This window comes from Heterodontus francisci, chromosome 4 (assembly GCF_036365525.1).
Source record: "Heterodontus francisci isolate sHetFra1 chromosome 4, sHetFra1.hap1, whole genome shotgun sequence".
Lineage (NCBI taxonomy): Eukaryota > Metazoa > Chordata > Chondrichthyes > Heterodontiformes > Heterodontidae > Heterodontus > Heterodontus francisci.
Genome location: NC_090374.1, coordinates 96,187,682 through 96,210,191, shown reverse-complemented (window position 1 = coordinate 96,210,191; position 22,510 = coordinate 96,187,682). Strand labels below are relative to the sequence as shown.

Genomic DNA, 22,510 nt, shown 5'->3' with positions numbered 1-22,510 from the left:
CTAACATTGCTTCATTAGCATGGAATTCAAGGCAATCCTAACAACTTGACTGACAGAGCAACCCCTCCAAGGGTAAATATTGGCATCCTGGAGCCTGGGGAGCCAATTCCAAACACTAAATCTCATTAGAAGGTTCCAGAGAATACACTGAGGCCGTTATATGACCATGTATCCATCTCTGTGAAAGCTGGGAGTATCCTTGAACAAACAGAGTCAAGCCAATAATTGTGCAGCAGCAGAAAGGCTGTGTGCCTCTCTCTCTCTCTCTCTCCAGATAACACCACAAGTTTGAAAACCATCTGAGACTATGGACCCGCCAAGCCACCAGATTGCTACTGATAGGGAGCAGGAGAAGAGAGCCACCTACAAGTCTGCCTCCAAGGAAGCCCTGAGCCAAAAGGGCCAGCCACAAAGTGCACTTTGACCAGCCAAAGACTTCAAGAATACAACTTCATCCGGAAGGCCACCAAATCATCCAATCCCACAGACTGTGTATTTAATTTCCATTTATTCTAGACTCAAATCCAACCACAAAATCTACTTTCACTTTGTAATCTATTTGTGTGTGTGCGCGTGTGATTCTCGTGTGGATGTGTCTGCGAATGTATATTTTTTTTTGGATCAGGTTTAGATTGTTAAGTATAATAAACTCACCTCTTTCTTGTTTAAACTCAGGAAAACCTGTTTGATTGGTTCTTTCATGATGACAGCAAAGGCTAAAGGTAAAGCACTCACTGAGGTGGTAAGCACAACCACTGTATAAAAAAGGAACAAACCCTGTTGTGGTCAAGTAAGAAGGGCAAGAGGGGAGCCTGTGACCCCTCCTCCCCGGCCTTAACAGAAATTTGGGGGCTCATCCAAGATCGTAACCCAACGACAAGCAAGAAATTAGAAGTGGGAAACCAAATTGATCCCTAGTAAAAAATGTAAAAACTTCAATGCAGGTTTTCTTGTGGTTTTCACTGCTAAAGTACTAACATATCCACATTCAAGGCCAGTACCTTCCTAAGCCAGAGTGAAGTAACTTCGGACAGGTTAAAGGCCCCATCTATTGAAAAGTTGAGGAATGTAGCTGGGCAGTTAGGGACTACTTTCTAAGACTCGGGGCCAACCATTTTTCACTTGAACCTGAAGATTCAGAAACAGGATTAGGGTTAGAGTCAGAAACAGACAGGGTAGTGTTAGCCAAAATACAATTAGAACAGAGGAGACTAGAATTAGAATTCAAGAAAGAGAGAACTTTCCAGAGACAGAAAGAGGAGAGAGTATCAAGAAAGGGAAAAAGAAAGAGAGCTGTCCAGAAGCAGGAGGAGGAAAGGGAGTTAAGGCAGCTTGAATTAACTAGGGGAAGACCCAGTACACCCAGTGAAGGCAGAGTTAGTGAGGAAGCTACCCCTAGCTCAGGACCGTGTGCTGAGCTCTTAAAGTTCTCCCAGTTGATTCCAAAGTTCAATGACGCGGACGTGGAAGCATTTTCCGTCACTTTTGGAAAGCTTGCAAAACAGCTGAAATGGCCGGCCGAGAGCTGGACGCTATTGTTACAAAGCAATTCAACAGGAAAAGCCCGTGGAGGTTTATTCACCGATGCCAGATGAAAGTTCAGCAGATTATGAGATGGCTAAAAATGCTATCCTCGGGACAGATGAGCTAGTACCAGAAGCATATCACCAGTAATTCCAAACCCTCCAGAAACAGCCTGACCTCAAGTTTCAAAGAGTTAAGCAGCACCTTACTTTCAACTAGCGATACGGGAACTTAAGATACAGCCCACAATAGAAAACCTAACTGTTTAAAAACTCACTTTCCCTTTCTATTAAAAACCACATATAGGAACAAAAGACTCAAAGAGCGAGGCAGGCCTCAATTCTGGCTGCTGAATTTACCTTTGTACACAAGCCCTTACCCAAAGGAAAACCCTTCCCTAGTCACCCCACAAACCTGAAAGGGCGGAAGGGTGACAGGAGCTTGAACAGCCCTGGGCATGAAGGGAAAGCTGGACATAGAGGGCCCTCTTCAGACCAAAAACAAGAGTGCTGAGAGCAGGAGCGACAATCAAAGACTTGTGCGTTTTCACTTTAACAAGGCAGGTCACCTTTGAGCTGACTGCTGGAAATCACAGGGAAAACTTGTAGGATTAATCACAGCACACCAGACCACTGCAGTAGAATGGGCCCTGATGGAAAGCACAACAGACCAGGCTGTGGCTTTAACTGCAGCAGTAAGACCCTGTAAACCTACGCTGAGAGTACGGGAAACTTTAACAAAATCCCTGAAAGTTACCAGGATTTTGTATCCCAAGGAAAAGTGACCCCATACCCCTCAAATGAGTCAAGCAAGCCCATAATAATACTTAGGGATACAGGGGCCACCAAATCCCTTCTGCTGGGAAAAGGCATGACCTTTCTCCCAGAGAGTGCAGTAAATGTTAGTTGATTGCGTGGATTGCAGAGGGCAGCGTATGCCCAACATGCTGGCAGTTTCCTTGAACAAAGAGAGTCAAACCAGTAACTCAGACTGTGCAGCAGCAGAAAACCTGTGTGCCACCCCCCTCCCCTCTCCAGATAACACAACAAGTCTGAAAACCATCTGCGACTGTGGACCCTCCAAGCCTAAAGACTGCTAGAGAGAGAGACCGGGGAAGAGAGCCACCTACAAAACAGGTGGCATATGGAAATAAATACAGACAAGTGTGAGGTGATGCATTTTGGCAAAAGGGATAAGGTGAGGCAATACAGACTTATTGGTGCAATTCTAAAAAGCGTGCAGGAACAGAGGAACCTGGGGGTGCATGTGCATCGATCTTTGAAGGTGGCAGAATGTATTGAGAGTGGTTCGCAAAGCATATGGGATCTTGGGCTTCATAAATAGAGGCATGGAGTTCAAAAGCAGGCAAGTTATGCTGAACCTTTATAAAGCTCTGGTTAGGCCCCAATTAGAGCACTGCATCCAGTTCTGGTCATCACACTTCAGGAAGGATGTGACTATCCTTGAGAGGGTGCAGAGGAGATTTACCAGAATGGTTCCAAAGATGGGGGCTTTTAATTACAAGGTTAGGTTGGAAAAGCTGGGATTGTTTGCCATGGAGAAAAAGAGAAGGGGAGATTTGATACAGATTGAAGGTTTTGGGCAAGAGATGCAGGGGGAACGTGAGGAAGAGCTTTTTTTATGCAGCGAATGGTCGAGCTCGCTGCCCACGAAGGTAGTGGAAACAGAGATAATGATTTCAAAAGGAAATTGTATGGGCACTTGAGGGAAGTAAACTTGCAGGGCTACAGGGATTGAGCAAAGAGGTTGGACTGACTGGATTGCTCCATGGCAAGCTGGCATGGACTTGATGGGCTGAATGCCTCCTTCTATGCCGTAAATGACTATGACTCTAAGCCTGCCTTCAAGGAAGCCCTGAGCCAAGCGGGACAGCCACAAAGTGCATTTTGACCAGCCAAAGACTTCAAGAATACAACTTTAACTGGAAGACCACCAAATCATCCAATCTCACAGAATGTGTTTTTATTTCCATTTAGTCTGGACTCTAATCCAACCACAAAATCTACTTTTCACTCTGCAATCTATTTGTGTGTGCGAATGTGTGCATGAATATGTAGCTTTTGTTTTCGTTTTTTTTTTAAGAATGGCTTTAGATCAAGTATAATAAACTCACCTCTTCCTTGTTTAAATTCAGGAAAACCTACCCAATTCGCAATCACAGTAAAAGATAAAACGTAAAACACTCAGTACAACCAGTGTATAAACAAAAGGAATAAACCCTGTTGCTGTCAAATAAGAATAAGGGCAAGAGGGGAGCCTGTGACCCCTTCCTCACCTGGCCGTAACAGTGGGGAATTACTTTTTTTGTACTTTTTTTTTTTACTTGGAACTCACTGCCCACAAGGGTGGTGGAAGCAGAGACAATGATTTCAAAAGCAAATTGGATGGTCACTTGAAGGAAATAAAGTTGCAGGGCTATGGGGATTGAGCAGGGGCGCAGGACTGACTGGATTCGATGGGCCAAAAGGCCTCCCTTCTGTGCCATAAATAATTCTACGACTCTATGACTAAAGACTGACAAGTCCCCTTAACCTGATAGCCTGTATCCTAGAGTCTTAAAAGAAGTGGCTGCAGAGACAGTGGATGCATTGGTTGTAATCTAAAATTCCAGAATCTAGGGAATAATAATAAACTGCAAATGTAACACCTCCATTCAAAAAGGGAGGCGACAGAAAGCAGGAAACTACAGGACAGTTAGCCTAACATTTGCCACTGGAATAAAGCTAGGCAGTACATTTAGAAAATCATAATGCAATCACGCAGAGTCAACATAGTTTTATGAAAGGGACATCGTGTTTGATGAATTTATTAGAGTTCTTGAAGATTTAACAAGCAGAGTGGATAAAGAAGAACCAGTAGATGTAGTGAATTTGCATTTCCAAAAGGCATTCGATAAGGTGCCATATAAAAAGTTACTAAAAAAAGACAAGAGCTCATGGTGTTGGGGGTAATATACTAGCATGGCTAGAGGATTGGCTAATAAACAGGAAACAGAGAGTCGGGATAAATAGGGCATTTTCAGGTTGGCAAACTGTAACTAGTGGAGTGCCACAGGGATCAGTGCTGGGGCCTCAACTACTTACCATCTATATTAATGATTTGGATGAAGGGACCGATTGTATTCCAGCCAAATTTGCAGACAATACAAAAATAGGTAGGAAAGCAAGTTGTGAGGAGGACACAGTGGGATAGGTTAAGTGATTGGGCAAAAATTTGGCAGGTGGAGTAAAATGTGGGAAAATACCAGGTCGTCCTCTTTGGCAGGAAGAATAGAAAAGCAGATTATTTACTTGGAGAGAAACTGCAGAATGCTGCAGTACAGACGGATCTGGGTGTCCTTGTACATGAATCACAAAAAGTTAGCATGCAGGTACAGGAAGTAATTAGGAAAGCAAATGGAATGTTGGCATTTATTGTAAGAGGGATGCAGTAAAAAGTAGGGATGCATTGCTGCAACTGTACAGGACATTGGCAAGACAACACCAAGAATATTGTGTACCATTTTGGTCTCATTATTTAAGGAAGGATATACTTGCATTGGAAGGTGGTCAAAGAAGGTTCACTAGGCTGACTTCTGGGATGAAGGGGTTATCTTATGAGGAAACGTTGAGCAGGTTGGGCTATACCTCATTGGAGTTTAGAAGAATGAGAAGTGATTTTATTGAAACGTATAAGATTCTGAGGGGGCTTAAAAGGGTAGATGCAGAGAGGATGTTTCCCCTCGTTGGGGGAATCTAGAACTGGGGACACCGTTTCAAAATAAGGGGGTCTCCCTTTTAAGATGGGGATGAGGAGGAACTTTTTTCCTCAAAGGGTATTAATCTTTGGAAATCTCTTCACCAGAGAGCAGTGGAAGCTGGGTCATTGAATATATTCAAGGCCAAGTTAGATTTTTGATCTACAAGGGAGTCGAGGGCTATGGGTGGCAGGCAGGAAAGTGGAGTTAAGGCCACAATCAAATCAACCATGATCTTATTGAATGGTGGAGCAGGCTAGAGGGGCCAAATAGCCTACACCTGCTCCTATTTCTGATGATCTTTGTTAAAAAGCTTCACACAAAACATGTAAAGGACTCCAGAAACAGGGAATAATGTTGCTAATCACCAAGTCAAATTTAACACTTATCAGTCACAATTAATAATAGAGAATAAATCTTTAACAGAAAGCAAACATCTAATGTGCACCAACAACTTATAAAGAGAAAAGTGCGACATAAGGACGATCTGTCTTAATTAAAACACACTAAAAACGAACACATTTGAAAAAAATTTAAATCTGCTGCTATAACTATTAGAAATGCAATAGTTTAAATTGAAATCATGAAAAAAGTCAAAACCTGAAGAGCACAGTACCCCAGGCCCTTTTGATTCTTTTTGATCTTAGTTTGTAAATCATCTTTCACTCTTAATTCCCATAAGAAACTAGTTTTGCACTTTACATAAATGAATGAACTGCATACCACCTAGTTACAGCAGGAGGAATATTACAAAACCATTTAGAATAAGGCAGCACTTACACTTGCCAATCCAGCCAGCCCCGACCTGAATGAAAGGAAGAAACAAATACAAAATTCAGCAATTCCCCTACACATTCCAGGGTAAAAAAAACACAGAAAAACTAAAATATGTAAATTGAGATGAATGTCCTACCTCAAACAAGCTGCCATTCTCTTGGCAACTTTCATGACACAACCAAATCACCAAGGGAGCCACAAACTCAGGTTTCAAAATATCCAATAATTCTAGATTGAAGAAGAGATTACATATCAAATTGACTTACACATGCAACTGAATAAATTGTTAAACCTCAGGATACAAGATTAATACCAATCATTTTGAAATGTCTCCAATATAAAGAATTTTCATTCAATGGTCCCAAGATTCTCAGAGCCCCACTCCACTGGTCAGAAGCACAAGGGGGGCTGTGGCTTTTCGCCACTACTGTTCCCTGCAGTTGACCAAATCTAAATGATAGGAACCTTACCATGTAAATATTAGGACCCAGAAGCACATTTGAGGCACCTGCCTCAGGTGAGGTGGTAGAAATCAGAATGGCACCTTATATTTCTGTTAAGGAACCAAGGGCAGTATTTGAAAGGAAATCAATCCTTACTTTTTTTTTTGAAAACCAGCAGTCACAGGGCCTTCTAATCACCTAATATGGAATTTACACCTGTGGCATAATTGTTATTGGCACACTGGAAAGAATTCCCAGGTTGTAAGGGTAGCTCAGCAACACTATTAGACACGACTGGGTCCAACACCAAACTACTACCTCCCCTGAATTGCCCCTCTCGCGCCCTGGTATGGGCTCAATTACCTGAATATTTTTGGATGGATAGTCATCCAAAGGGAGTGGAGAAATATGGGTTTGTATCCAACCTATACCTAAGCCCATACTACTTCATACCCTCTCTAAACAGGACATTACAGTGTACAGTTTTGGTCTCCTCGTCTAAGGAAGGATATACTTGCCTTGGAGGGAGTGCAACAATGGTTCATTGGACAGATTCTTGGAATGACAGTATTTTCCTAGGAGGATAGATTGGTAGACTAGGCTTATATTTCTTCAAATGTAGCAGAATGAGAGGTGATCTCATTGAAACATACAATTCTTAAGTGGCTGGGCAGGGTTGATGCTGAGAGGATGTTTTCCCTGGCTCAGGAATGTGGAACTAGGAATCAGTCTCTCATGATAAGGGATTAGCCATTCAGCACCGAGATGAAAAGGAATTTCTTCACCCAAAGAATGCGAATCTTTGAAATTCTCTACCAGAGTGCTATGGGTGCCCAGTCGTTGAGTATATTCAAGATGGAGGTCAGGGAATCAAGGATTGGCAATACTGCACGAAGGTGGAGTTGAGGTAGATCAGTCATGATGGCACTGAATGGCTCGAAGGACAAAATGGCTGACTCCTGCTCCTATTTAAGTTCTAATTGCATTTTGTTTAAATTCTTAGTAATTTAGGTATTTAAATGGAACTACAAATGGATATATGGATATTAGATGTGGTGATACAGAGTGGTGCACATAAACAGCAGAACCAGCAAAAGATTTAGATCAATCGAGATAGCGATATCTGTAGATACATATGTATGTTCATGTACGTAAACATGAATACATGAAAAAAAATTTAAACATCATTTCTTTTTTGGAATGAAATTGTGTGTTTATCTTGGTGTGGAATCTCAGTGTTAAGGAACAGAAGAACTCTGATGAAAGAGTTCTGATGAAAGGTCACAGACCTGAAACGTTAACTCTGCTTCTCTCTCCACAGATGCTGTCTGCCCTGCTGAGTATTTCTAGCACTTTGTTTTTATTTCAGATTTCTAGCATCTGCAGTATTTTGCTTTTATAATAGAACTCTAATACTTTAGGTTATCATTGAAAATGTCAAGCATTCCCAGGTTGCAAGCTTGATGCAGAGTAAAGCATCCTTATTCTTTTTAAGGATGCTTTTCTCAATGTCAGAAAACACGTCTACCACTTCCATACCATACATCTGCATAACTCCTTGAGTGATGCGGTCTCTTTAGTGTGAAGGATGGCAAGTTATAGTCAATTTTATCCGAGGGATTCTCAACAGCTAAAAATTGAATTATGAGGCTATCAAAGTTCATTTTGCACAAATCCCCTACATCTGAAAGGTAGAGGACACTCTCATCTAATCAATATACAGTAGCACGGATCACAGGATAAAAGACAATACAAAGAACTAACATACTGCATGCACCATGTCACGTTTCTAAAATGCACTTTGCAAGGTAATTGTGGCTGGTATCCTTGCTCTTGCCCCAATCATTTCAGACCTGCAGGTCATGCTCAACCTACTCATGTGGTAATGTGAATTGAACTTGTAATTTTGTGCTCCAGGCAACCTAATTTGAAAGGACATGGAGATGTGGGTTATATCCCACCCAGATCCCAGTGCAGACCACTTCACTCCTCAAAACGGAACATTATTACATTTTGTTTCAATCGTACTTAGCACTTTGCATTTAATTGCCACCAAATGGAAGACATGGGGCCTTTTTTAATTCTTCAACAGCAAAGATAAACAACACATAAAGGTGTGGAGTATGAAAGCATGCTGACAATGGTTTACTTGAAGATTTTAACAGAATCAGAAGAGGTAATAAAAGGATTTACTTTCTGAACTGAACTTTCTATAGAAGACAGTGCAAAGAAGACTTGCATTTACATAGCACCATTCACAACCCCAGGATGTCCCAAAGCTTTTTACAGCCAATAAAGTATTTTTGCAATGTAGTCACTGCTATAACATGCAAAACACCACAGCCAATTTGCACACAACAAACTCTCACAATGTCACAATGGCCAGATTATTTGTTTTTTTAGTGCTGTGAGTTGAAGAATAAAGACTGGCCGATACACTGGTGAGAACTCTACTGATCTTTTATGTACATCCAACAGGGCAAACGAAACCTCTGTTTAACATCTCATCTGAAAGACAGCACTTTCGACAGTACTGCACTGGAGTGTCAGCTTGTATTTTGCGCTCAAGACTCTGGAGTGGGACTTGAACCCACAACCTTCTGATTCAAAGGCAAGTGCTATCACTGAGATAAGGCTGACATTACCTGGACTGTCAATTTAAGATAACTGGATTGAATTGTTTGATGTCAATGTGAATTTAATATGAATGATTGCAATATGAATTATTTTGTTGCCTTGTCAATTGAAAGCCAATTAGGTTAAATGCAACAAGGTCAACTCACTGATTTTTTTTTTCCCCAAGTAGACAGTAATTAGAGTATATTTTGCCTCTGAGACAGGGGCTAAAATCCAGACCAGACTGATAAAATTCCATTCTTTTTGTGTCCTGCTCTTTCTCCGGCCATAAGGGTTATACACAAAATGAGTTTCGGCATTTTCAACCAAGTCCTTAGAACCATAGAAAAATTACAGCACAGGAGGCCATTCAGCCCGTTCACCACTGTTCCTGGCAGTGAATTCCAGACACCCGCCACCATCTGGGTGAAAAGGTTTTTCCTCATGTCCCCTCTAATCCTTCTACCAATCACCTTAAATCTGTGCCCCCTGGTAATTGACCTCTCTGCTGGGGGAAACAGGTTCTTCCTGTCTACTCTATCTAGGCCCCTCATAATTTTGTACACCTCAATTAAGTCACCCTCAGCCTCTTCTGTTCTGAAGGAAACAACCCTAGAACATAGAACATAGAACATAGAAAAATACAGCACAGAACAGGCCCTTCGGCCCACGATGTTGTGCCGATCCTTTGTCCTCTGTCAAGGACAATTTAATCTATACCCCATCATTCTCCTTTATCCATATACCTATCTAATACCTAGCTAATCCAATCATTCCTCATAGCTGCAACTTTCAAGCCCTCGCAACATTCTTGTAAACCTCCTCTGTACTCTTTCCAGAGCAATTATATCCGTCCTGTAATGTGGTGACCAGAACTGTATGCAGCTGTGGCTGAAGTATTGAAATCATTCTGGAGTTTACGGCTATCCTCTTCACTATTAACCACATGGACAATTTTTGTGTCATCAGCAAACTTCCCGATCATGCCTCCCACATTTAAGTCCAAATCAATAATATATACAACAAACAGCAAGGGACCCAACACTGAGCCCTGTGGAACACCACTGGAAACCGCTTTCCATTCACAAAAGCATCCGTCGACTCCATCCCTTTGTTTCCTGTCACTGAGCCAATTTTGGATCCAACCTGCCACATTCCCCTTTATCCCATGGGCTTTCATTTATCTAACCAATCTGCCATGCGGGACCTCGTCAAATGCCTTACTAAAATCCATGTAGACCATATCCACTGCACTACCCTCATCAATCCTCCTTGTTACTTCCTCAAAAAACTTAATTAAGTTTGCAAGACACAACCTTCCCCGAACAAATCCATGCTGACTATCCCTGATTAATCCATGCCTTTCGAAGTGGCAGTTTATCCTGGCCCTCAGAATTGATTCTAACCATTTACCCACCGCCAAGGTCAGATTGACTGGCCTATAATGATTTGGCCTATCCCTTGCATCCTTTCTAAACAATGGTACAACGTTCACAGACCTCCAATCCTCTGATACCTTGCCTGCATCTAGTGAGAATTTGAAGATGATCCTCAGCACCCCCGCTATTTTCTCCCTGGTTTCCTTTAACAAAGTGGGATGCAATCCATCCAGCCGTGGCGATTTATCCACTTTCAAGGATGTCAGACCCTCTAGTACTTCCCCTCTAATTATATTTATCGTATCTAATATTTCACACTCTTCTTTTACTACAATGTCTGCATCAACAACCCTCCTTTGTGAAGACAGACAAAACACTCAAGAACCCTGACACATCTTCTGCATCCACGCATAGGTTGCCTTGTACACCTGATAGGCCCTACCCTTTCCTTAGTTATCCTCTTGCTCTTAATGTACTGATAAAACATCTTCAGATTTTCCTTGAATTTACCTGCTAATAATTTTTCATGTCCTCTCTTTGCTTTTCTAATTTCCTTTTTTATTTCACCCCTGCACTTTCTATCCACTTCTAGGCTTTCTAAAGTATTAAGATTTTTGTGATCATCAGAAGCTTTCTTTTTCTGCTTTAAACTTACCCTATAAGCTTCTAGATAACCAGGAGGCTCTAGAATTGGCACGTACCCCCTTTAATCTTTGCGGGGACATGCCGAAATTATGCCTGTAGTATCTTGCATTTCAAGGTTTCCCGCTGGTTTGCCACTGATTTTCCTTCAACATACGAATTAGGAGGAGTAGGTCACTCGGCCCTTCGAGCCTGCTCCGCCATTCAATAAGTTTATGGCTGAACTGATTACTCCACAATTCCATCTACTTCCGATAACCTTTCACCCCCTTGCTTATCAAGAATCTATCTACCTCCACTTTAAAAATTTACAATTTATATAGATGATTTGGAGTTGGGGACCACGTGTAGGGTGTCAAAGTTTGCAGATGACACTAAGATGAGTGGCACAGCAAAGTGTGCAGATGACTGTGAAACTTTGCAGAGGAACATAGATACATTGAGTGAGTGGGCAAAGGTCTGGCAGATGGAATACTATGTTAATAAATGTGAAGTCATTCATTTCGGTAGGATTAACAGTAAAAAGGATTATTACTTGAATGGTAAAAAGTTGCAGCATGCTGCTATGCAGAGGGACCTGGGTGTCCTTGTGCATGAATCGCAGAAGGTTGGTCTGCAGGTACAGCAAGTAATTAGGAAGGCAAATGGAATTTTGTCCTTCATTGCTAAAGGGATTGAGTTTAAAAGCAGAGAGGTTATGTTGCAGCTGTATAAGGTACTGGTGAGGCTACACCTGGAGTACTGTGTGCAGTTTTGGTCTCCTTTCTTGAGAAAGGATATACTGGCACTGGAGAGGGTGCAGAGGAGGTTCACTAAGTTGATTCCGGAGTTGAGGGGGTTGGCTTATGAGGAGAGACTGAGTAGATTGGGATTATATTCATTGGCGTTCAGAAGAATGAGGGGGGATCTTATAGAAACATATAAAATCATGAAGGGAATAGATAAGATACAAGTAGAGAGGATGTTTCCACTGGCAGGTGAAGCTAGGACAAGAGGGCATAGCCTCAAGATTAGAGGGAGCAGATATAGGACTGAATTAAGAAGGAACTTCTTCACCCAGAGGGTTGTTAATCTATGGAATTCCTTGCCCAGTGAAGTAGTTGACGCTTCTTCAGTAAACGTCTTTAAAGCTAAGGTAGATATCTTTTTGAACAATAAAGGAATTAAGGGATACGGTGGGAGCGTAGGTAAGTGGATCTGAGTCCACGAAAAGATCAGCCATGATCTTATTGAATGGCGGAGCAGGCTCGAGGGGCCGGACGCCCTACTCCTGCTCCTAGTTCTTATGATCTTATGATCAAAGACTCTGCTTTCACTCTCGACCCTCAGAAAATTTTTCTCCTCATCTGTCTGAAATGGGCGACACATTATTTTTTTTTAAAAGTGCCTCAGAGTGCTAGATTCTCCGACAAGGGGAAACATCCTTTCCACATCCACCCTGTCAAGACCCCTCAGGATCTTGTATGTTTCAGCAAGTCACCTCTTACTCTTCTAAATTCCAGTGGATACAAGCCTAGCCTGTCCAATCTTTCCTCGTAAGACAGCCCGCCCATTCCAGGTATTAGTCTAGTAAACCTTCTCTGTACTGCCTCCAACGCATTTACATCCTTCCTTAAATAAGGAGACGAGTACTGTACACAGTACTCCAGGTGTGGTCTCACCAATGCCCTGTATAGCTGAAGCATAACGTCCCTACTTTGGTATTCAATTCCCCTCACAATAAACAAGAATATTCTATTTGCTTTCCTAATTACGTGCTGTACCTGCATACTAAACGTTTGCGATTCATGCACTAGGACACCCAGATCCCTCTGCATCTCAGAGCTCTGCAATCTCTCACCATTTAGATAATATGCTTTTTTATTCTTACTGCCAAAGTGGTCAATTTCACACTTTCCCACATTATACTCCATTTGCAGGTCTTTGCTCACTCACTTAACCTACCTCTATGCCTTTGTAGCCCCCTTATGTCCTCTTCACAAGTTACTTTCCTACCTATCTTTGTGCCATTAGCAAATGTAACAACCATACCTTCAGTCCCTTCATCTAAGTGATTTATATAAATTGTAAAAAGTTGAGGACCCAGCACAGATCCCTGGGGCATGCCACTCGTTGCACCTCGCCAACCAGAAAATTACCCATTTATGCCTACTCTCTGTTTCCTGTTAACTGACCAATCTTCTATCCAAGCCAATATGTTATCCCCTACACCATGAGCCTTTATTTTCTGCAATAACCTTTGATATGGCATTTTATCAAATGCCTTCTGGAAATTTAAGTACAGTACATCCATCAGTTCCCCTTTATCCACAGCACATGTAACTCCCTCAAAGGACTCCAATAAATTGGTTAAACATGATTTCCCTTTCACAAAACCATGTTGACTCTATCTGATTACCTTGAATTTTTCTAAATGCCCTGTTATAACGTCTTTAATAATAGCTAACATTTTCCCTAAGACAGATGTTAAGCTCACTGGTCTGTAGTTTCCTGCTTTCTCCCTTTTTGAATAAAGGAGTTACATTCGGTACTTTCCAATCTAACAGAACCTTCCCCGAATCTAAGGAATTTAGGAAAATTAAGACTAACGCATCGACTATCTCACTAGCCACATCTTCTTTTAACACCCTAGGATGAAGTCCATCAGGACCCGGGGACTTGTCAGCCTGCAGCTCCAGCGATTTGTTCAGTACCATTTCCCTGGTGATTGTAACTTTCTTGGGTTCCACCCTCCCTTCCATTTCCTGACTTACAGCTAATACTGGGATGTTACTTGTATCCTCAATAGTGAAGACCGACGCAAAATATTTGTTCAATTCATCTGCCATCTCCTTATTATCCATTATTAATTCTTTCTATCGGACCAACACTCACTTTGTTAGCACTTTTCTTGCTTAAATATTTAAATATCTTATAGAAACTCTTACTATCTGTCTTGATTTCTAGCTAGCTTTCTCTCCTACTCTAATTTTACCTTCCTTATCAATCTTTTAGTCATACTTTGCTGTTTTTTTCATTCGGTCCAATCTTCTGACCTGCCTCCCAACTTTGCACAATTATCGGCTTTTTCATTAAGTTTGATACTATCTTTAACTGTTTTAGTTAACCACGGATGGCGGGTCCCACCCTTGAAATTTTTCTTTCTCGTTGAAATGTATCTATTTTGTGTATTCTGAAATATCCCACTGCACCTCTATTGACCTATCCCTTAACCTGATTTGCCAGTTCACCTTAGCTAGCTCTGCTTTCATGCCCTCATAATTGCCCTTATTTAAGTTTAAAATAATGATCTTGGACCCACTCTTCTCTCCCTCAAACTGATTGCTGCTACCTCGGGACACCTTAACTATGAGGCCATTAATTAATCCTATCTCATTGCACAATACCGGGTCTAGCATAGCCAGCTCTCTGGTTGGCTCCAGAATGTATTATTCCAAGAAATTATTCCGAAAACATTCCATGTACTCCTCATCTAGGCTACCCTTGCCCATCTAATTTTTCCAGTCTATATGTAGGTTAAAATCCCCTATAATTATCGCTGTACCTTTCTGACAAGCTGCCATTATTTCTTCCTTTATATCACGTCCTAAAGTGTGGTTAATGTTAGGCAGCCTGTACACCACTCCCACAAGTGACTTCTTACTTTTATTTCTTATCTCTACCCAAACTGCTTCTCCATCCTGGTCTCTGGAACTTAGGTCATCCCTCTCTATTGCGCTAATACCATGATTAATTAACAGAGCTACTCCTCCTCCTTTTCCTATCTTCCTATCCTTCCTAAATGCCATGTACCCTTCAATATTCAGGTCCCAATCTCTGTCGTCCTGCAGCCATGTTTCTGTAATGTCTATCAGATCGTACTTATTTATTTCCATTTGCACTCTCAGCTCATCTGTTTTATTTCAAATTCCACGTGCATTTGAGATACAAAGCCTTTAAGTTAAGTAGTGTCATTTCATTATTTTTGTAACCTCTAGCCTTATCTGTTGATTTACTCTTAGATTTGTCCCTTCCTGTCACAGCCTGTTTTATCATTTCCCATATTAATACCTTTCTCTCATGCCCTGTCTCTATTCCTTGATTTACCATATCTTCCCAAATTTGATCCCTTGCTCCCACCATTCAGCTTAAAACCCTCCCTACTTCCCTAGTTATGCGGCTTGCTAGAACACCGGCCCCAGCACGGTTCAGGTGCAGACCGTCCCAAAAGTACAGCCACCACTTTCCCCAGTATTGGTGCCAGTGCCCCACGAACCGGAACCCACTTCTACCACACCAGACTTTGAGCCATGCATTAATTTCTCTAATCTTATTTGCCCTATGCCAATTTGCACGTTACTCCAGAGATTATTACCAAATTAAGAAGCAGAAGTTCAAAGGTATCAAGTTCCTCATACTAACTATGCAGAACTAGTTCCTTTACTATTTTAAACGTTAGGATTAGAATAGTCCTTAATCACTTATCAGATACTCACCAAACAGGTAGCTTCTTCCCAAACTAATCACTCACCTGCTTGCCCATGATGTGTGATGCTAGGTTTGATTTAAATTAAATTAAATTAAAATTAAAAGCTTACCTGTATACTCACCCTGGCGGCTCCTCATTTCCATGCTCTCTCTGTTGATTGTGACATCACTCTTCGATTTTTCCCTGCCGTTCCCGCCGTGATCCTCTCTCTCTGTGGTCTTCAAGTAGCTGCATCCAGTCCGCTTTTGCCAGGTCACCTCTCAGTTTCGTAAAATTTGCCTTTCCTTAGTAGGAACCGTGCAAAGTTGCACAGAATTTGAAAACTTCACTCAGCGAAGATGTAGAAGTGTTTGACATGGGAAATGAAAATATCTGTTAGGATGCTCTTTCTGAAACTAGGATTGAGGCACACTGTTACAGCAGAGTAAAGGGAATTTTACTCAGCATCAAACCTCCGCCGAACCAACCTGGGAACACATGATAGCAATGCAAACTACTAGGAGCGGGAACATACTTATTTTCTTAGAAATTGCATTCTGAATGTTGATTCCAAAATCATTAATAAATTCGAACTGCCACACATCACCAGAGGTATGTAATCAATGGTCAAAAGTGCTCATTAAATTCAAAAAACTGGCTTATTAGAAAAATACAATCACAATATTTCCCAACAAAAGGAAACATTACTGTAAAAGTGATGAGTGAAAACAGAATACTTAACAAGCCACTAGAATAATATTCTAAGGATAGTATTAATGAAACAGTCCTTACAAATGATAAACTATGAGGGCATTACTATATACTTATGTTACTTACCTTGAGGCAGAATAGTTTGGGTCATTCTGGAACCAGCTGTTGGTGCAATAGTGTTGCATTGGATATTATACTTTTGACCCTCAATCGCTAGTGTATTCGAAAGACCCAGTAGTCCAAGTTTTGCAGCACTGTAATTTGCTTGCCCAAAATTACCATATATTCCAGAAGATGATGCAGTCATAATAATTCTGAAAAAATAAATTAATTTATTTTATTGCTTCAAATTGTGAAGTTTTATGGTAAGGAATGAACAATGTGTAGTTCATCAAAATATAAGAGCAACCAACAAGTCTAAGGACCAAGATTTTTTTTACCTGCCATACTTTTGATTCCTCATGTGGTTCCATGCTGCTCTTGTGACTTTGAACGAACCCCTCAAATGAACTCTCTGAATTAAATCTTAAGAAAAATACTTTTTAAATGGCCAACTCAGTAAAAAAGAACATTCAATAAAGAAAACATGTCACCAAAGTAGTGGCGCTCAAGTCAAAGGCATCACAATCAAATTGTATGAGGCTCTGGTCAGAGAAGAGTTATGAAGTTGATCCTTTGTATCAGGAGTCTAAGACTGGAATTCTTGGTAGCTTGGCAGCTGAGAGATAAATGTTTGCAAGATAGTTATGGGAACAGAGAAGGTAAATCAAGAATATTACTTTACATTCAATTGTGGGAGTAGGTCAAGGGAACATAGGTTCAAATCAGTAAAAGTTAATTTTGGAATTAATAACGCAAAGTTCTTAATGCAGAGAGTGGTTGGACAATTGGACTGGACTCTAAAATAGAGTACTGGATGTTAAGATTCGTAAACTATGTAAAAAAAAAAGTCGAAGCAACAAAAAGGCAGGGAGGGGCTCTAGGGCCTTTATGGATAGATGAATTAACATATGCTGAATGAACTTTATTTGCGCCTTTTTAAAGTACGCCTTGAACAAAATTAAAAATTAAAGCCAAAATTCTAAGCCAATAAATAAGAGCTTTTATTTCTAAACAATTCTATATAATCAACAACTTATTTATATAGCGTTACAAAATTTCCACATATTTTTGTTAAAACTTAGAATCTATATTTTTAAACTGAAGAGACTGATCTTTGGGTTTTTTTGTTTATAAAAAGATTGACCAGTAAACAAGTACTGGAAAACCTGTGATTTCAAGTAAACGCCACAGGGGGTTTGACTTAAGAGCTATTTTTGTTGTGACGAGAGAATTTATGATTAGCATGAGACTTGCCTGGAAAAAAGTTTGGTTTCACTTTGAACTGTTAAAAGATGCTGGTTTTTGGACTAAAAGCAGGCAGTTGTAATTTGATATGAGCCTGCCAGGAGTTCAGAAAAAAACTGTTACCTCTCTTTGAAGAATCACTGCTCTTGAAAAGCAAGTGCTTCTGTGAAGTTGTACTGTTGCCTCCTGTATTTTTGAACATATCCTGAATGCTTGCAGAAACCCTACATCTTTCAAAAAAAGGACTTTGCATCGAATGTGTGAGGACTGACACCTTTGTTGCTGCACACCTGATGGAAGACCCATATGAAGCCTTCTGCAGTTGAATGTCTTTGAACATCTACCCAAACACACTATTCATCAACCTTGCCTGGAAAAAATTCCTAGTGGTAGCCAACTATTTGACTTTGGGACACTTCACCAAAACCAAGGACTTCCATATTCTGTATAAGTTGTTTTGATTCCTTCTATTTCTTTGTTACAGCTGTAAACAAAAATCCCTCCCCCCCCCCCCCCCAGTTAACCAGTTTTTGGATGTGCTTGTGCATGAGGGCTAGGATAATAATACGGGGCTTTCATATTTCAATTTTCATATATATTTACTTCATTATTGGTTAAAACTTGGTTTATAAAAAACAGATAACTGTTTATTAAACAAAACTGGTTGGTGAGATTTATTCTGGGGACAAATAGAGTAGCTAATTGGCTGTTTCGGTAAGTGAGAAAATTTGATATGTTGTGACTTGTGGAGAAGTGGGACTGACTCAACAGTGCACTCCTCCTGCCTCAGTCATAAAAACAGCACTTTTAATGTCACAAGGCACTGCACAGTAGCACTATAAAAGAGGTCAAAGAGGTAGGTTTTAAGGAGTGCCTTATAGGAGGAAAGCGCGATGGAGAGGCGGAAAGGGATGTAGGGAGGGTATTTCAGAGCGTAGGGCCAAGGGAACTGAAGATGCAGCCATCAATAGTGCAGTGATTAAAATTGAGGATGCACAAGAGGCCAGTATTAGAGCAGCACAGATATCTCGGAGGGTTGTGGCTGGAGAGATTACAGAGCTAAGGAGGGGCGAAGCCATGGAGGGATTTGAAAACAAGGATGAGAATTTTAAAATCAAGACGTACTCAACTGGGAGCCAATGTAGGTCAGCGAGCACAGGGGTGATAAGGGAACAGGACTTCGTGCAAGTTAAAACACAGGCAGCAGAGTTTTGGATGACCTCAAGTTTAGGGAAGGTAGAATGTCGGAGGCAAGCCAGGAGTGCATTGGAATAGTCAAGTCTAGAGGTAACAAAGGCATGAATGAAGATTTCAGCAGCAGATGAGCTGAGATGGGGTGAAGTTGGGCAAGTTATGGAGGTGGAATTAGTGATGGCATGAAAATGAGGTCGGAAGCTCATCGCAGGATCAAATGGTAACACCAAGGGCGCGAACAGACTGGTTTAATCTGCTAGGGAGAGGGATACTAGAGAACAGATTTTGGAGCAGGGATTGAAAACAATGGCTTCAGTCTTCCCAATATTTAATAGACGAAACTTCTATACATCCAGTACTGGATGTCGGATAAGCAGTCTGATAACTTGGCAACAGTGGAGTCGTCGAGCAAGGCAGTGGTAGGCAGAGCTGGGTGTTAGCATACCTGTGAAGACTAATGCTATGCTTTCGGATGATGTCACCAAGGAGAAATAGGAGGGAAGCAAGGATAGATCATTAGGGAACACCAAAAGTAACAGTGCAGGAACAGGAAGAAACACCATCGAGAGATTCTCTGGTTACAATTAGGTAGGAATGGAACTAGGCGAGAGCAGTCTCACCCAGCTGGACGACATTGGAGAGGCATTGGAGGAGGACGGCGTGGTCAACCATGTCGAAGGCTGCAGACAGGTCGAGCAGTATGAAGAGGGAATGTTTACTTTTGTCAGTCACGTGATGCCATTTGTGACTTTGATAAGAGCTGTTTCGATACTGCGGCGGGGCGGAAACCCGATTAGAGTGATTCAAACATGGAGTTCCAGCAAAGATGGGAACGGATGTGGGAGGCGACGACATGTTCAAGGACTGTGGAGAGGAAACAAAGGTTGGAAAAAAGGGCAGTCAAGGGTTTTTTTTTTTGAGGAGTAGGGTGACGACGGTAGATTTAAAAGGAGAGAGCGACAACACCTGAAAAGGCAACAGTTTACAATATCAACTGACGTAGGGACCAGGAGGGGACGTTGGGTTGTCAGCAGGAATAGGATCGAGGGAGCAGGAGGTGGGTCTGACATTAGTATAACAATACACATCACATATGCTTAAATTACAATAATTATTTCAATTTCATATAAATCTCTAATAAAGTATGATCTATTTAACATGTAGTGAGAGGTGAATCATTCATATAGAGAACCCACAATATCAAATGATCCACATAATAATAGCAAGGCTATGTAACAAGCTACATTCTCAATCAATCTAACTGAATAATTGTGCTGATACAGAGCATATGTAATTAAACATTTAACTCAAAATGCAGCTCTCAGCTCTGCAGGTGCTCACCCCAATCCAAATCACTTGTTCTTGCAAAGGATCGATCTCTTAAAATCCTGAAAAGATCAAGATAATTGTACTAAAAGCTATGATACACGCTCATATGTGAATGATGGCAAATATTGCAAAGCAGTCACCAACTATCTGCAAAAATATTAACTTGATACAATTTACTGACATATTAAAGATGCTGAAGAAAACGAAGTAGGGGCGATTTACCACACCCCCCCCCCCCCACCCCAGATGCTTCAGGCACTAAAGAGTCTCCGAGGTAACCAGGATGCACCAGCATTTAGCGCAAGACGCAATCTTGGTAAAGAAGTTGAAGCTTGCGCTCAGAACAACCGTACAGTGGATTACTGAGCAGCTGAGTGCCACTTAAACTGCCTGCTAATGCTCATTAAAGGAGACTGCACAACATTTTGGTGGCTAGCTCTTAACCTAATGCTCCCTCCCCAACAACAACTGATTGCAATGACTAGTTTTCAAATGCTACTGAAAGGTATATCACCTTCTATTATTCACTTACTGTTGGAGTTGAAGAGGACGTCTGAAACACATCGAGACACCTCTCGAACACTTGACAAGACATTATCAACATTCCAGCAACATTTATTACATTATTTAAACAGTGCGAAGGGCACAGAGGGCATAAAATCTTGAACTGCATTCAAGATAACTTTTGTAGTCAGCACGTAACAAGCCCAATGAGAGGGGGCACAATTTTAGATTTAGTCTTCGGTCATGAAGGTGGGGTGAAGTAGCAGTGGGTGAACATTTTGGAGCTAGTGACCATAATACAGTTAGTTCCAGCATAATCATGGAAAAGGACAGACAAAATAGGAGTAGAAGTTTTAAATTGGGAAAAGGCAAATTTTACAAAACTGAGAGGTGAACTGGATACAGCTACTTGAAGGAAAATCAGTGGCAAATCAGTGGGAGGCATTCAAAAGCGAGATTCCACAGGCAGTGCAGGCATGTCCCCGCAAAGATAAAGGGTGGTATGGTCAAATCTAGAGCCCCCTCGTTATCTAGAAGATTACAGGGTAAGTTAAAGCAGAAAAAGAAAGCTTACGACGATCACAAAAATACTTTACAAAGTCTAGACAAGTATAGCAAGTGCAGGGGTGAAGTAAAAAAGGAAATTAGAAAAGCAAAGAGAGGAAATGAAAAATTATTGGCAGGTAAAGTCAAGGAAAACCCAAAGATGTTTATCAGTACATTAAGAGCAAGAGGATAACTAAGGAAAGGGTAGGGCCTATCAGAGATGTACAAGGGAACTTATGCATGGATGCAGAAGATGTGCAGGGTTCTGAATGAGTTTTTTGTCTCCGTCTTCACAAAGGAGAGGGATCATGCACACACTGTAGTAAAAGAGAAGTGTGTAATATTAGATACGATAAGCATAATGAGAGAGGAAGTACTAGAGGGTCTGACATCCTTGAAAGTGGATAAATCGCCAGGGCCAAATGGATTGCATCCCACTTTGTTAAAGGAAACCAGGGAGGAAGTAGCGGATGCGCTGAGGATCACCTTCAAATCCTCACTGGAAACGGGTGAGGTGCCAGAGGATTGGAGGTCTGAGAGTGTTGTTCCATTGTTTAAAAAGGGCGCAAGGGATAGGCCAAATAATTATAGGCCAGTCAGTCTGACCTTGGTGGTGGGTAAATTATTAGAATTAATTCTGAGAGAAAGGATAAACAGTCACTTAGAAAGGCATGGATTAATCAGGGATAGTCAGCATGGATTTATTAAGGGAAGGTCATGTCTTACTAACATGTTTGAATTTTTTGAGAAATTAACAAGGAGGATTGATGAGGGTAGTGCAGTGGATATGGTCTACTTGGATTTTAGTAAGGCATTTGACAAGGTCCCGCATGGCAGACTGGTTACATAAATTAAAGTCCATGGGATAAAGGGGAATGTGGCAGGTTGGATCCAAAATTGGCTCAGTGACAGGAAACAAAGGGATGGAGCCGACAGATGTTTTTGCGAATGGAAAGTGGTTTCCAATGGTGTTCCACAGGGCTCAGTGTTGGGTCCCTTGCTGTTTGTGGTATATATTAATGATTTGGACTTAAATGTGGGAGGCATGATCGGGAAATTTGCTGATGACACAAAAATTGGCCGCTAGTAGCTGATAGTGAGGAGGATAGCCATAGATTCCAGAATGATATCAATATTCCAGCCACAGCTGGAGTACTGCATACAGTTCTGGTCACCACATTACAGGAAGAACATAATTACTCTGGAGAGAGTACAGGGGAGATTTACAAGAATGTTGCCAGGGCTTGAAAGTTGTAGCTATGAGGAAAGATTGGATCGGCTAAGGTTGTTTCCT

At 41.2% G+C, this 22,510-nt stretch overlaps 1 protein-coding gene across 2 annotated transcripts in view; it reads right to left on the bottom strand.

Moving 5' to 3' along the window:
• hsd17b4 (hydroxysteroid (17-beta) dehydrogenase 4) overlaps positions 1-22,510 on the bottom strand; it is a 220,068-nt gene that overhangs the window by 163,513 nt on the left and 34,045 nt on the right. For both annotated transcript variants that reach the window (XM_068029896.1, XM_068029897.1), the window contains exons 6-10: positions 20,179-20,225; positions 16,737-16,821; positions 16,423-16,610; positions 6,195-6,286; positions 6,062-6,086 (exon numbers count right to left, since the gene is read on the bottom strand). In XM_068029896.1, coding sequence (XP_067885997.1) covers positions 6,062-6,086; positions 6,195-6,286; positions 16,423-16,610; positions 16,737-16,821; positions 20,179-20,225 — 437 coding nt within the window. The remainder of the gene's footprint in view (positions 1-6,061; positions 6,087-6,194; positions 6,287-16,422; positions 16,611-16,736; positions 16,822-20,178; positions 20,226-22,510) is intronic.